The 13,632-nt window shown below is 30.6% G+C and overlaps 1 protein-coding gene across 1 annotated transcript; it reads left to right on the top strand.

The window, feature by feature from the left end:
• Nucleotides 1-3,580: 3,580 nt before the first annotated feature.
• On the top strand, nt 3,581-11,266 carry LOC134696941 (uncharacterized). Its single transcript, XM_063558912.1, has 8 exons — nt 3,581-3,644; nt 5,749-5,975; nt 6,760-6,903; nt 8,227-8,414; nt 8,895-8,929; nt 9,362-9,673; nt 10,249-10,308; nt 11,139-11,266. Exons 2-8 carry the CDS (start codon nt 5,769-5,771, stop codon nt 11,264-11,266), a joined length of 1,074 nt encoding a protein of 357 aa, XP_063414982.1. The 5' UTR covers nt 3,581-3,644; nt 5,749-5,768.
• The last annotated feature ends 2,366 nt before the right edge of the window (nt 11,267-13,632 follow it).

Raw genomic sequence — 13,632 nt, 5'->3', positions numbered from 1 at the left:
AGACACTCGATACGTTTTCTAAAGTGTGAGTAGCAACTGCGAGAAATAGTTGGAAACTGTAAATCCCATACATGTTGAAGTTGTTACATTACTGCTTTATCCTGAATTAACCCAAAACCTTTTCATAACTTTATCAAGAAAATTGACATAGGACGGAATAATTGACAGAAAACAGTAGGTTACGAAAACCGAAATAACAAGATCGGACACCGAATTTCCTTATTCGATTGTTTACTGGACACTTAAACTAACCTTATTACAGTTAACCGTTTTTTTAAAACATTATTGCGTTAAAGAGGTTTCAGAAGTAAATGACGTTTTAATCTCATTGTAGTCTCGGATTTGAATTTTAGTTGTTTAAGGACAACGCTGAGCACACGTTCGACATCATTTTAGAGGTACAAAAAATGTAGATGAAGTCTTAAATTTGATGATTAAAATGTATTATAAATCTTTAAAATGATTTCCTTCAGAAACTTTTCTTTTATACTATAAATAAAGTGTATTTGCTATTTACTATCAATTTCAAGTTTACTCTCCACAGCAGTTACTTATAATCTCTATATATAATATACAAGTGAACGCCGTGGAGAGTAAATATGGATTTGATAGTAAATAGCAAACACACTTTTTCTTTTATGATATATGTATATTCATAGTATACATAAAAACAGAAAACACGAAATAACTGAAAGTCAAAAAAAGGGAGGGCTAAAATAAATAGTTTTGTCCCAAAGTTCCTGTGACTTTTGATACCTACATGTATTCTGAAATTCTACAGTCGTACATCTTTTTAATCATCTTACTACAGTTTACATACTTTCAATCGCGCTATAAATGCCCGTGATTTAGCGGGTGTATTCTAGTTACACATTCACTTCCATATTTGTGAGAGAGTCGACCGGAATGAGACATCATTTATCAAACAAATATCCCTTAATATTGCATAAATGAAAGTTATATCCATCCATGTAGAAACATTGCAGTTTTGTTACTTGTTCGAGTAATAAGGATATTTAAATGACTATTTAAACATCCTCCATAACACTTTTTTATAAACTAGATACCATCAGGGTTTGAAGACTTCTCTTCTGTGAAAAAAGGTGATATACGTGGACATTATATACTAATACAGGATTCAATAATACAAACCAATTCAAAAATATAGTAAATTAAAAGATATATTTTTTGTTTTCGAATAAACACCCTAAGATCCAAGTAGTTTATAGTTTTTATAATATATAATCTATCTCAGAACCCCCCTTTTCACAGAAGACGATTGTCATGTGACTTGCTAGTATTAATAACAAAATACTTGATTTATATATTATTAATTTGAACATAGTAATAAAACATTTCATATGTGTTATTTACGACAAAAGGCATAAGTCCCCTTCCCATTTTTAATACAATTATTTTTTCTTAGAATATCTCACATTTACAACCACGGAGTCGTTTTGTATAAAAGTTACATCTTACATCAACGACTTCAAACATTAAACAGAATTTCGGTAGCAAACAAATACCATTCGGAAAAATCGGTATGCATAATACAAGTCTTTTAATTGTTATTGTAACATAAATTGGATTTTTTCCTTTGATGTTTTTATGAAATAATTTGCTTAAAGAGTGTAGCTAGGGAAAATCATGGTATATTATATGCAAATTGATGTTGTACCATACTTTGCTAATTAAATATGCAACTCAACTAGAATCCAAAGGAAAAACGGCGGAGCTTCAGCCATGGTATAACATATTCATTGTCATGTTATTCCATGGCTGAAGCTCCACCTTTTTTTTTCAAATGTATCCGCCTCTTAAATATTTAGGAAACTGTCAAACGTACTAAAAGGTCAAGATCGTCATTTGTTTTCATTTTATAACAAAAAGCAATAAATTATGTGAACCCACATCTTAAGAAACCTTTTTCTAACTATAAATGATTGTTACGAATTTCCCTAATTTTGGAAACAATTACTAAATGTTTCTTCTTTTAGTTGTGAAAAAAATGGAATGTAAACTATCATTCCATTTGCGAAAATCCAATTTAATATCGATTTATAAAAAGGGGTACCTATAGAAAAAGGAATAAATATAGTCACTATCTAAGCTCCCTAGATCCGCTACTGTTTGAATACAGTGTTTTATCATTTAAATTGTGTTTTAATAAATTATCTATTAATCGAATTAATAAAATAACGGAAGAAAAGCAGTTTGTACGAAAACTAGAAATGTATAAATATGCATTTTTCAATGAGATAAAAATTCTGTAAAATATGATTAATTTGTATGGTACCTTGAAAACAAACAAAAAAAAAAGAATTTCTTATTTAATCCTAGTCGCTGGATTCCTATATTTTTGTTTACCTCAGTCTGATAATATTATGAAAATATCTGCGCAAACATTCATAGACGGCGCGCAAAACTAAATAAAAATCGGGGAAATCCGACATTTTCTTTCCTTTTTGCAAATTCAGGGGTTCTATTACATGGAATAAACTGAAGATCAAACACGAGGCGCAAAGGTGACTTGCGCGAGCTTCCATTTCATTGGATAAAACTGCAACGTGATCAATTTCCAATATAAGTTGAAGGTCTTGAAACTGTCAATCATTTTATTTATATTACAAATTTTATATACCATGTGTCTTACTCGTTAACATATTTAAACAAACTCATCCTTCGGATTCGTTTGTTTAAATATGTTAACTCGTAAAAACCATGGTATATATAGTACTTATATTACAAAATAATAATCTAATGATGCAAGTTTTTTTTACTAGACTTGCAATAGACAACTTTCGAGTTCGATGCATTTCCGTCAAAAACTCTGGTTTAAGTGAACCTCATTTGTGCGTTCAGGGGCGTCGTCAATTCCATTCAAATGTTGAGCGAGTGGTTTAAAAACTTTAAATCTATATTGTTCGAGTAATCGGCAAATTGAATTCTCAAAATTGACAATTAGCACTGCTGTCATTAGGGAATTGTCATTAAGTACCTACAGAATAACCATTATTTCTAGTGTATCCTACCCAATAACGATCACTTAGACGCTTGATAAACATAAACATGATAAAAAGTGCAGGGATACAGGCGACCCCCTCTATCTGGTTAATGACATCATAAAGGCGCGCATAATTGACGAGTTTTTTTCCGGTGACGGAAAATCTCGAAGGTGGTCTATTGCTTAACATTTATAATCTGACAATATTGTCAATGTATATTTCAATTACAAAAGTAAAAAATCAAAATTTAAGACTGAGATGTGCCAATTGCAAATGGTCATAATACAAAAAATCAGTTAAGAACCTGAACATCAAAGTTATTTTGTTCTTTGCAGCTAGAAAGACACACACGACTATACTTTTAATACAAATTTGGCAACATTTGGTTTTGCTTTCTGTGATGTCAAACAAACAAATGAAGAAATGTTTTATTTTTACAGGTTTTTGATGTTTATTTGTGTAAAAACTTCACCCCAATTTATCGTTAATTTTTCTTATATGCAATTGAAATCTTTATTCCAAAGATATGATTGAGGTGGTTCGTTTCTTTCGTTGTAGCGTATATCCCGAGATCACATGGGTATACTAGAGTTTAATGCGGTCGATTTGTAGTTAAGGAGGAATTTAACATTAAATCTGGTAAGATATCTTGTTTACTATCGAAATAAAAGAATAATATCTTTAAAAATAGTTTATTACATCATATTTGATATGTAAAAGTTTAAATTGGTTGTGGAATATTGAAAACAATCACAAAACATGATTTTACGACATGAATGTAGGTCAATCATTTAATGTGTTATACGAACAAAATAAATCTTAGGTTTTTGCTGTTTAGAAATGTTTCATACTGTCCATGATTATTTATTCATATACCTGATCTTATTGTATACAAATATTTATATTAAAACCGTAAATAATTTGATCATAAGTGACTTTCATTCGTATACAAACGATTCTCCCACGTGATGCGCAACGTAAATTTTTATGAATGAATTATACCTCTTATTTATAATTCAAAACAGAGTTACTTGGAATTTTCTCTTTAAATTCTTTAACTTACATGGTACATTTTCAAATTTATGTACAAAAATATTCTCTTATAACATTATTGGGGAATGTGTACGTGTTTGATGGAAAATTACTGGAATGTTAGGGAATCGATACTATTTATTTATGTCGGTGGTTACTAGAGCATGACGTCTACGTTTAGTGTCAAACAGAGGCTTGCTGAAAGAACAAATAAATAAAACTTCGATTTAAGTTGTTATTCAGAATATATTTATTTGTGAAAACGGTCCAAAATGGATTTCGATGGAAAAGAAACTCACTATTTTTTTTTTAAAACGTCCGGGATGTTAAATTAAACACAAATAATAGTAGGTCTAGGAAGATGTGGACTCGGATGTGGATTGAGTGCCAATGAGACTACTTTCCATCCAAATTACAATTTATAAAAGTAGAATATTATAGGTCAAGATACGGCCTTTAACACGGAGCAATGTCCCTCAACGAACAACAATCTATAAAGGGCCCCACAGTTACAAGTGTAAAACCATCCAAACAGGAAAACCAACGGTCTAATCTATATAAAAAAAAACGAGAAACGAGAAACATGAATAAATTACATAAGCAAACGACAACTACTGTACATCAGATTCCTGACTTAGGACAGGTGCAAACATTTGCAGCGGGATTTAACGTTTAAATGGTACCAAACCGTATTCCTTTTATTGATACAATAGTATAACATCACAACACAACATAGAAAAAGCAAACGATAAAATATCAATTGGAAGGCGTAACTCAATTAAAAAACGTAGATTAACACACTATGAACGAATAAATTTGAGATACGATACCTGAATGCATTTACATAGTTAAGAAAGTTATTTTGGATAAATATTTAAGATGAAAAGTAAATAAAAAAGTTTAAACAAAGCTATGGTAAGATATCATTGTGAAATACAATTTTATTTAACAATTTAAACAAAATCCTCACTTTTGAAAACAAACCCACGGTTTTCAAATTCTACGCAGGCAAATAAAAATAATTTTGTAGTTAAGTATACTAAATCTTCCTATCAGGAATGCCAAGAAAGTTCTGTAATATAGATAAACACAATCTTACATTTGGTACATATGGGGTGAATATCTACAATAAAACTATACAATTAGAGCTAGATAAAATTTCTTGTACAGATTTAAGGTGAAATGGAATAATTTTGATGTTCATAGTACGAAGGGAAAATTAGTAGATATTCCAAATAATCAAAGCTGTTATACTGACAAGATCCATATTAATAACAAAATAACAAAAAAACATTACAAATAGTATCAACAGGTCAAATTAACAAGAAAGTACGATTTGAGGGTACTCGCAGTTACTTACAGCTAGTTAAAAACCAAGACAATTAATAATGAAAAAGCATGCATAAGGGACTAAAATCAACTAAAGAATATCCCAGGGAATTAGTATTTTCACGTCATGAACATTCAGAGAAGACATGATTTGTGGAATGCCAAAAAATAAAAATAGAACGTTAAACTTTATGAATGATTCAACAATAACGCAATGGCAAAATCGGCGCGAAAATATTATCTACCTTATACATGTGACTTGGAAACACAATGCCATTGCTTATCAGTCTTCTATAGACACACCCTTTTGAAGAATGGCATCTAGTATTCTAAACGAATATAAAAATAGGATCAAATTGCTTTACATTAACTTTTTTTACAGATGCACTGATTGGATTTTGAATGGTATATCTATCTATAATAGCAGTGATAACTGAGTATATACTGCTTTTGGCAGTGCCCGTTTTTTCCAAGGAGGCAAACATTACTCATTTTGTAAAAGGTGTAGGTTTCTCCATATGTGTAAAGGGCGAACAATACTTCGACGTGGATCAGAACAAGTGCAGACGATGTCCGCGTTGTAGAAAAGCTTCCAATTATTTGCAATTTGTAAGTTATATATTTACTATGGTTATTTGACTGAGCAATTTTCTAATGAAAATATTCTAGTTATTTTGACACTAGAAAATAGTGTTAATGTCCACAATTTGTGGATGGTCAAATAAAATCGTGTCAGTTGCCATTTCATTATCAATAATTCAGTTTGCTACGATCAAATTATTACATGTATGACTATCAATAGCATACAATATTCTGTTTTATATAACCTAAAAGGGAGACACAAAAGTAAAATGATCAGTTTGTGTCTATAGTGATACCTTGAAAAAATCGTCAACACCATGTCAACAATCCTGCGGGATTTTCCTGTTTTGTATCTGATGTACCACAAAGCAGCTTACGATTGCTCACGTAAATGTAGTATTATGTCGGCGATCATCAAGTTACCCATGCATTATAAAAGACCTAGTTGATAATATCGTTTGAATTGTTTTATATTGTCTTATAAGGGCCTTTTATAGCTGACTTTGCGGGATTGGCTTTTCTCATTGTTGAAGGCCGTACGGTTACCTATAGTTGTTAATGTCTGTGTCATTTTGGTCTTTTGTGGATAGTTGTCTCATTGGCAATCATACAACATCTTCATTTTTTTTATAAATAACTATAAGAATGTACGATAAAACAGTGTATGTCGTTTTTAACATTGAACGTTTTCATATTTTTATGCATAGAAATATCGGAATCATGATACACTCTCGATCGGTTTACGACATTATGGTATGGGCTGATTTAAAGAATAAGTTTATAAATGTGATCAACGCCCCTCTCCTTTCAGAAAATAAGAATCAGTCAGGAGGTTGGAGCTTTAGACTGCTATCCATGTTACTGCAAACCAGGTGAACAATTGTATGACGAATATTCTGAAAAATGTAGTACATGCCCTACCTGTAATATGTATGGTTACATAAACACTAGTGAGGTAATTAGTACAATGTTAGATCCATTTTTGTACAATTTTATTTTACGCAAAGGAGTAGGTCCGGTAAGGACCGATTTTGGCCTCAAATTTCAGTTTCATCTGACGAAAGATTTTGACAACTTTTTAAACACTTAAGTGTCTATTTCATTTGATTCAATTATTGTTTGTGAAAGATTTTAACTCTTTTAGTCATTAAAAACGATCCGATTTAAGCTAAAATAAGAAAAATCTACCAAATATGCGAAAAATGTCACTTTTCAGATAGTTTTTGTCAAAAATGAAAGTGGCCGCATCCGTGTTCATCCTAAATCTTTATATATGTTATGTATTATCATCAAATACAACTTCCATTTCAATATTTTGGATGAACACGAATGCGGCCACTTTCCTTTTACACGGAAACCGTCTAAAATTTAACTAAAATGCTGGAATTGTGAAGATTTCAGTAATTTAGCATGACTTAACGGTGCCAGTACTCAATATATGTGCATTGTATTGTTCAAAAACAGCCGATATTTATGTAGCAGAACCATTCTTCTATCCAATAAAAAACTAAAAGTTTACATTTTAACAATTTCATAAAACTGCTAAATTTTGGGGCAAAAAAGGGCTCTTACCGGACCTACTCCTTTAGTTAAAAATAAAAAAAGAATGTATAAAGTAGTAATAATATTTTATCAATTTATACGAAATCATAAGCAATTTATCTCAATCATCTGAGGGAAGAATTTCGTTAGAAATATCTCATATCTAATAGAAATGCCCAGATTTATGAAATACCATAACGTACACAGTCTCTGTAACGCCAGATATATATAGGCGAACCATACCAAAGGGTCATTCTTACGTTATTCGAACTTAAACTGACAACGCAAAACTCAAGAATAAAAAACAAAAAATCAAACTCAATATGTGAAAATGAAGACTGAGACTAAATATCAGACATTTGATGTAATTGTATAAACGATAAAACATACAAGATTAAAAAAGATGTCCAAAACGTTTATTTAACGGAGTATATGAATTACAGAATAATTAAAAAGGAAAACAAAAACATTGCAAAATAATGGCAACAGTATTATACCGGTGTTATAAAGTCATACATCGAGCAAGAGAAAACAAATCTGGATAAGAAATTAAAACCGAGGAAATGAAATAAACTATTAAGGGAAAACAAAGGAACAATAGAACACTAAAGTTATCATTGAGTTCGAGCTAGGTCACATGCACGAGCAAACTGTAGGCATTTCACTTCTCTTGATGTCTTCAAAACTATGAGCATAATAATATATATTACTGATTACAAATGATTTGTTACAACAGGAAATCCATATTGATGAGTTTTATGGAGCCCTCAATTGTAGCCAATGTGTATGTACTTCTGGATACTTTGCTAATGCTTTGACACATCTCCAGTGTGCAGAGTGTTATGACTGTCAAGGACAGAATAGAGAGTTTATAACTCCCTGTACACAAGACACGGATTCAGAATGTGGTAACTGTCTTGTAGGGTAAGTCAACAGTTAAATAAAAATCGCCTACTAGTATATAGTCTTAACTGAAAAAAATGTATCATTCCATTCTCAATTTTATCATATTTGTAATGGTAAAAAGTACTATTGAAATAAGGATATCAAGACAAATTATACCATTATGATGATATTATAATTTTTATATGACTTTAATCATAAAAATAAGAGTATAATCGGCAATAAGACAACTCTCCACAAAAGACCAAAATGACACAAAAAGAAAACCATTATAGGTCACATTAGGCCTTTTTCAATGGGTAAATCCAGTCTTCAAATAGATTTGTATTTGATTAGGTAGTTGATGTTTTTCTTGGTATACACTTTTGTAACACTGCTGCAAAACTACATTTGTAATTTATAAAAACAATTATAGTATTTCATTAATCTAATACATTAATACATTATGAAGTAAGGTTTTATGCTTAATATGTTATAATCTTGAAATATTTTTCAACATAGGTATACGAATCTTGGAATCGAAAATGCTGCATGTGGTAAGTTCATATATTTTTTGTTGTTGTAAAAACAAAACTTGATAAATTTGCTACTTGTTCGAAGCGCTTTCCTAGATCATAAATTTATCAGGAACGGCCAAAGCAAAAAGTCAAAAGTCAAAGATGAATAAGATTCGAAACTGGTCAAGTGCTTCATTTCTACTAGGGGCATACCCTAATAAGAAATCCGTTTAAGTTCAAGTATGCCTCAGGGAGTGTAATAATTCATTAACTTAATACATATATTCATGCTAATGCAGCGCAAATTTAAGGGAAAAAAATACATAATTGGTAAAATAGCACAATAAGCAAGTATCGTCTCCACATATATTTAAGATTGGTTTTTAATAAAATTTATTAACTTTAAAAGTGTGATGATTTGTGTAATGTTTCAAACATTGTCAATTAAATAATCAAGATTTTAAATTTTAGTTAAAATCAAATCAACGGTAGCACTAAACCTCGGCTCACCGACAACAACAACGATCTCAAATAGTGGTCACAATGGAGTGGTGAGATCCCATACTATACTGATAGTTATTTTGGTCATGGTAACATTCACTGCCGCCTGTATCATCTGCATAGTTTATCGTATTATAAACCATCCATCCTGTTGTAATTTCACTAATGATGTGACTCCCCCTGTATCTGCTACAACACTCATCTCAACAACATCTGCAATGAAGAACAATAATCGACAGGGACAGTTGAATGTGGGATCCACGGCGGCTGCCATCCCTCTACGTAAGTTCTACAACATTTTGCTTCCGTTCGCATATTTTCTTAGTATATTTGGTCAATTCTGTGAAACACTATTGACTTGTTTCACATTCAGTTGTCTCCTTAGGTTGCGATTTTTAACATTGTGATTACATTAAAAAAATTAAATGCAAGGGTACCATTTTGTTAGATTTGCTCTGTTTCACTAGTTTTATTAGCATTTGTTTTTAAGTCACCTCGCCACAAAAAAGATGCTTCTCCTTTGAATCTATTTTAACAATACAATATGCTTTATTTTAAAAACACTCAGTCACATTGACATGTGAAACAAGAGGTAAATTACAAAATACAATCACATACAATTAAAGAAATAAATAAAACAACTTAGAAATGAAATACATGTATATAGAAAATTACTTTACTTTATATTATAATATTTTAATATCATAATGTTTTAGTTAACTTTGAAACTTAGTTAACCATTGCATAATGTGAAGATTAACACATGCTTGCATAGCCCTTTTTTGTTTAGTACTATGTTATACTAACCTTGACGTACATAGATCAAATTATCTAAAACAATACCGTTCTTTATATAGTTTCAGGAAACATAGACCTAGAACAAAATGATGAAGTTGAAGAACAACTTGAATCTGATGGTAAATACTGTATGCAATAGTTTATATGTATTTTAAATGTTTAAAATGTATAATTGTTTTTTTAAGTGTCTGTCGAAAGAAGTTTTAAAAATGTCATAAAACACATTACTTCTATCATCAGTGTGAATGAAGTCCGCTAGTTTGAATGATGGGACAGTCTAATTTTTTAAAAGCTTTTGGACTGGTTTCCGAACGTCTACTTTACTGCCGAGATCGATGTGTAATATTCTCTAACCTATCCGAAAAATTTTATCTATTATTTTATTGATATTTTTAGTTTATTTGTCTTAGCGTATACATGCATACTATTTATCAGCTTAAAATTTTGGCAAATCGACTAACTTTTAAAGTAAAAATATAAGAAAAACAGGAAATGAAATGTTTTGACTAACAAATATTTCGAGAAAAAATAATCGTCTATGTCAGTTTCGCTTCTTTTTCAAAATGTTATTACTCACTACGAGTTCATTGTGTCTCTTGAAAAACATTTGTTAAACAAAATAAGATGCTGTCTTTTTCTAATCCTGGACATTACAATGTGACAAATTGTTTTAAAATTTTACATGAATGCCGTTGTTTACATGTCTATACTGCAGTCAGAGGTGAATGTGTACTGTTAACATACTGACGAATAAATTGCCGTTTGCTTTTTTGTATATATTCGTTGACAGTGCATGCACTATAAAACATTGTCAAAGTAGTTTGAACTGACAATACTCAACAGACAGAAAACATAACTGTTAATTTGATGAGTGCGTCTAATGTGGGAGTTTTCAGAACAATAATGTTTGAAAAGAAATATTTATTAAAACTTCGCTTAATATTTTTAGGTTTGCTCAGCAGTAACCAGATAGAAAATGTGATGGAAACCATAGATGAAAGAAATGTTGTCGTCATATACCAGAAAGGTGATAGCTGTTCAGTTCATATTAACAACCCACAAGAGTCGCCATCTTGATATTTCGAACTAAAATAGTTTATGGTTTTAACTAAATACTAATTATAAATGTTAATGGTTCACACTGGAATCGTTTGTCTGAAAGATATCGTAGGCTCTTGTATTTCACTTTCCGTCATCTATTCTTAAAATAAAAATAAGAATACAATAGTTCTTTTCAAAATAACTATCGTTTTAGGTACATTTGTTCTTGTTGATCAAAATGAAGCGTGTTTTGTTAACTTTCAAATTATCATACTTGTATTAACTTTCGATCTCTTATACGACTATCGAAATGGCAATTGAAGAAATCCAAATATGAAAGCATTAGAATTAAGTAAAATTTGAAATGTTAAAAATTGAAATTGTAAACAAAATTTCGCATTCTGGTGATCAATCTTTAAATATATAAAATTATTCCATTAATGTGATGTTACATGTATTAAGGCTATATTGGTTTGTGTGAATGGTGAATATATTTGTTAGTAGATTTATAACTTATCATTGCATCTACTTTAAAGTTTCCTGTAATTAAATAAACTATCAGGATAAAGAAGTATGTATGTGTATGTGTCTACTCTAGGCGTATTGCAAGTGAAATTTTACTCTGCCACGTAATATGTGCCTGTTATTAGTTAGGAACCTGTAGTTCAGTGGTTGTCGTTTGTTGATTTCTGTCATATTAACTTGGATAAAAGAACAAGTTATAAAAATTTTATGTTGTATATTTTATTGCATAATTTGATTTTAATAAAATAAAATAGCATATGCCGCAGAATGATTCTATCAGATACAGATAGGTAGTTTCAGCATACAATCAATGGAACAATTACTGATACAACAACTGTGAAAGCATAACGTTTGAAAATATGTGTTTTATTTTTTAATGAAAAAAAGAAAAACTACCGTTCTTTCTTCGTTGTGCATTTCCATACATGTGATAATTGCGGTGTACAATTGAAGTGTCACACTTGTCGCATACATGTGATGAATTGTAACTTGTACACTATCATTAAAGACATTTTGGTAGAGGAGTTACTAAAATTTTCAGTATTTCTGTGCCATAAAATATGAATATGTTTTAATTAAGTTTTGTAGAATCGTATTTTTGTAAATTAAAAATTGTATTCAAATAGATATTTATATTTGAACAATATTCTGTGAACGCATAATTATTATATTCTTACTTGTTTTATATTTATAAGTTTACAGTTAACGAGAAAATAAACATTGCTAATATAATTTGAATCAATATACTCTTGTTTTTGTCATTATATAGTACATATTTTCTGGTATTCTTTAACGAACAGGAAAGGTACCACCATCTGAATTTGATCGAAACGTGTCGAACGTTTACATCAAATAATGATCACTTTGCACCGGAGAGCAACAATAACAGCGCTGTACCTTTTGTTCTTATCTTGTTAACCTGTACAGATTTTTTTTGTGTTGTGCCTTCATTCACATTGTCTTACCATGTGAATTAAATAACACTAATGAAAAATAGGGTCCGTAAACTAATGAACCAAATATTTTGTTTATTTCTTTAGCCTGTAAACCTCTACTAAAATGCAATACAAAAAACATGACTGGTCGGATTTCAAGTGAGAATCTCATCCGTTAAAAAAGGCAACTGTATGCAATTGCAGACCTCAAAACCCAGTGTGTTTTATTCAGGGTTATTATTCAGTTCATTGATTTCTTTCGTTAAAAAACGTCACGAGCTAATATAAATATGGAAGATTCACAAAAGAAAAGGAAAACACATTCCTTTTAAATCGTATTTGTTTGAATAAGGCTTCCCGTTAAAGATAAAGATATCAAGATCTACGAAATGGCAGTGTTCTTTGATAGTATCAGTCATATTTAACGTCAGTTTGCCATGACACATCTTTGTACAAACTGAAACCGTCATAATTGAGAACCAGTATATCAATCAAATATCTAAATAGTAAATTCACTAAAATACTGACCCCTGAGGAAAGTTCAAAACAGACAGTCCATAAACAAATGGCAAAATCAAAAGCTCAAACACATCAAACAAATGGATAACAATTGTTATATTCCTGACTTGTACAGGCTTTTTCTTATGTTAAAAATTTTGAATCCGATTTGGTGTTGATGGGTTGTTTATTATTTTCATAAATGGTTTTGACTAAAGCGCACACTGTAGATTTGTCCATTTTTATTGGCGAACAGCGGCTCTTGATTTTTCACATTTACATATTAATCTTCATGAATAATTGTCCCATTGGTCGCATTTAATATTGAATGACGCACACACGATAATAGCTGATGCAGAGTAGCTCTATATGGTATTCAGATATATTTTATCTTTCTGTGTTTATCTATGGTCCCATGTGTCGTCGCTTGTGCAATAGGGGCAG

This window comes from Mytilus trossulus, chromosome 14, assembly GCF_036588685.1.
Source record: "Mytilus trossulus isolate FHL-02 chromosome 14, PNRI_Mtr1.1.1.hap1, whole genome shotgun sequence".
NCBI lineage: Eukaryota > Metazoa > Mollusca > Bivalvia > Mytilida > Mytilidae > Mytilus > Mytilus trossulus.
Note: the sequence above shows the minus strand (reverse complement) of the source record. Positions and strands in the feature narration are given on the sequence as shown.

Coding starts and splice junctions, on each gene's coding strand:
- LOC134696941 (XM_063558912.1), top strand. CDS start 5,769: ATGGTATATCTATCTATAATAGCAGTGATAACTGAGTATATACTGCTT. Junction 5,976..6,759: donor CTTCCAATTATTTGCAATTT/GTAAGTTATATA, acceptor CTCTCCTTTCAG/AAAATAAGAATCAGTCAGGA. Junction 6,904..8,226: donor GTTACATAAACACTAGTGAG/GTAATTAGTACA, acceptor TTGTTACAACAG/GAAATCCATATTGATGAGTT.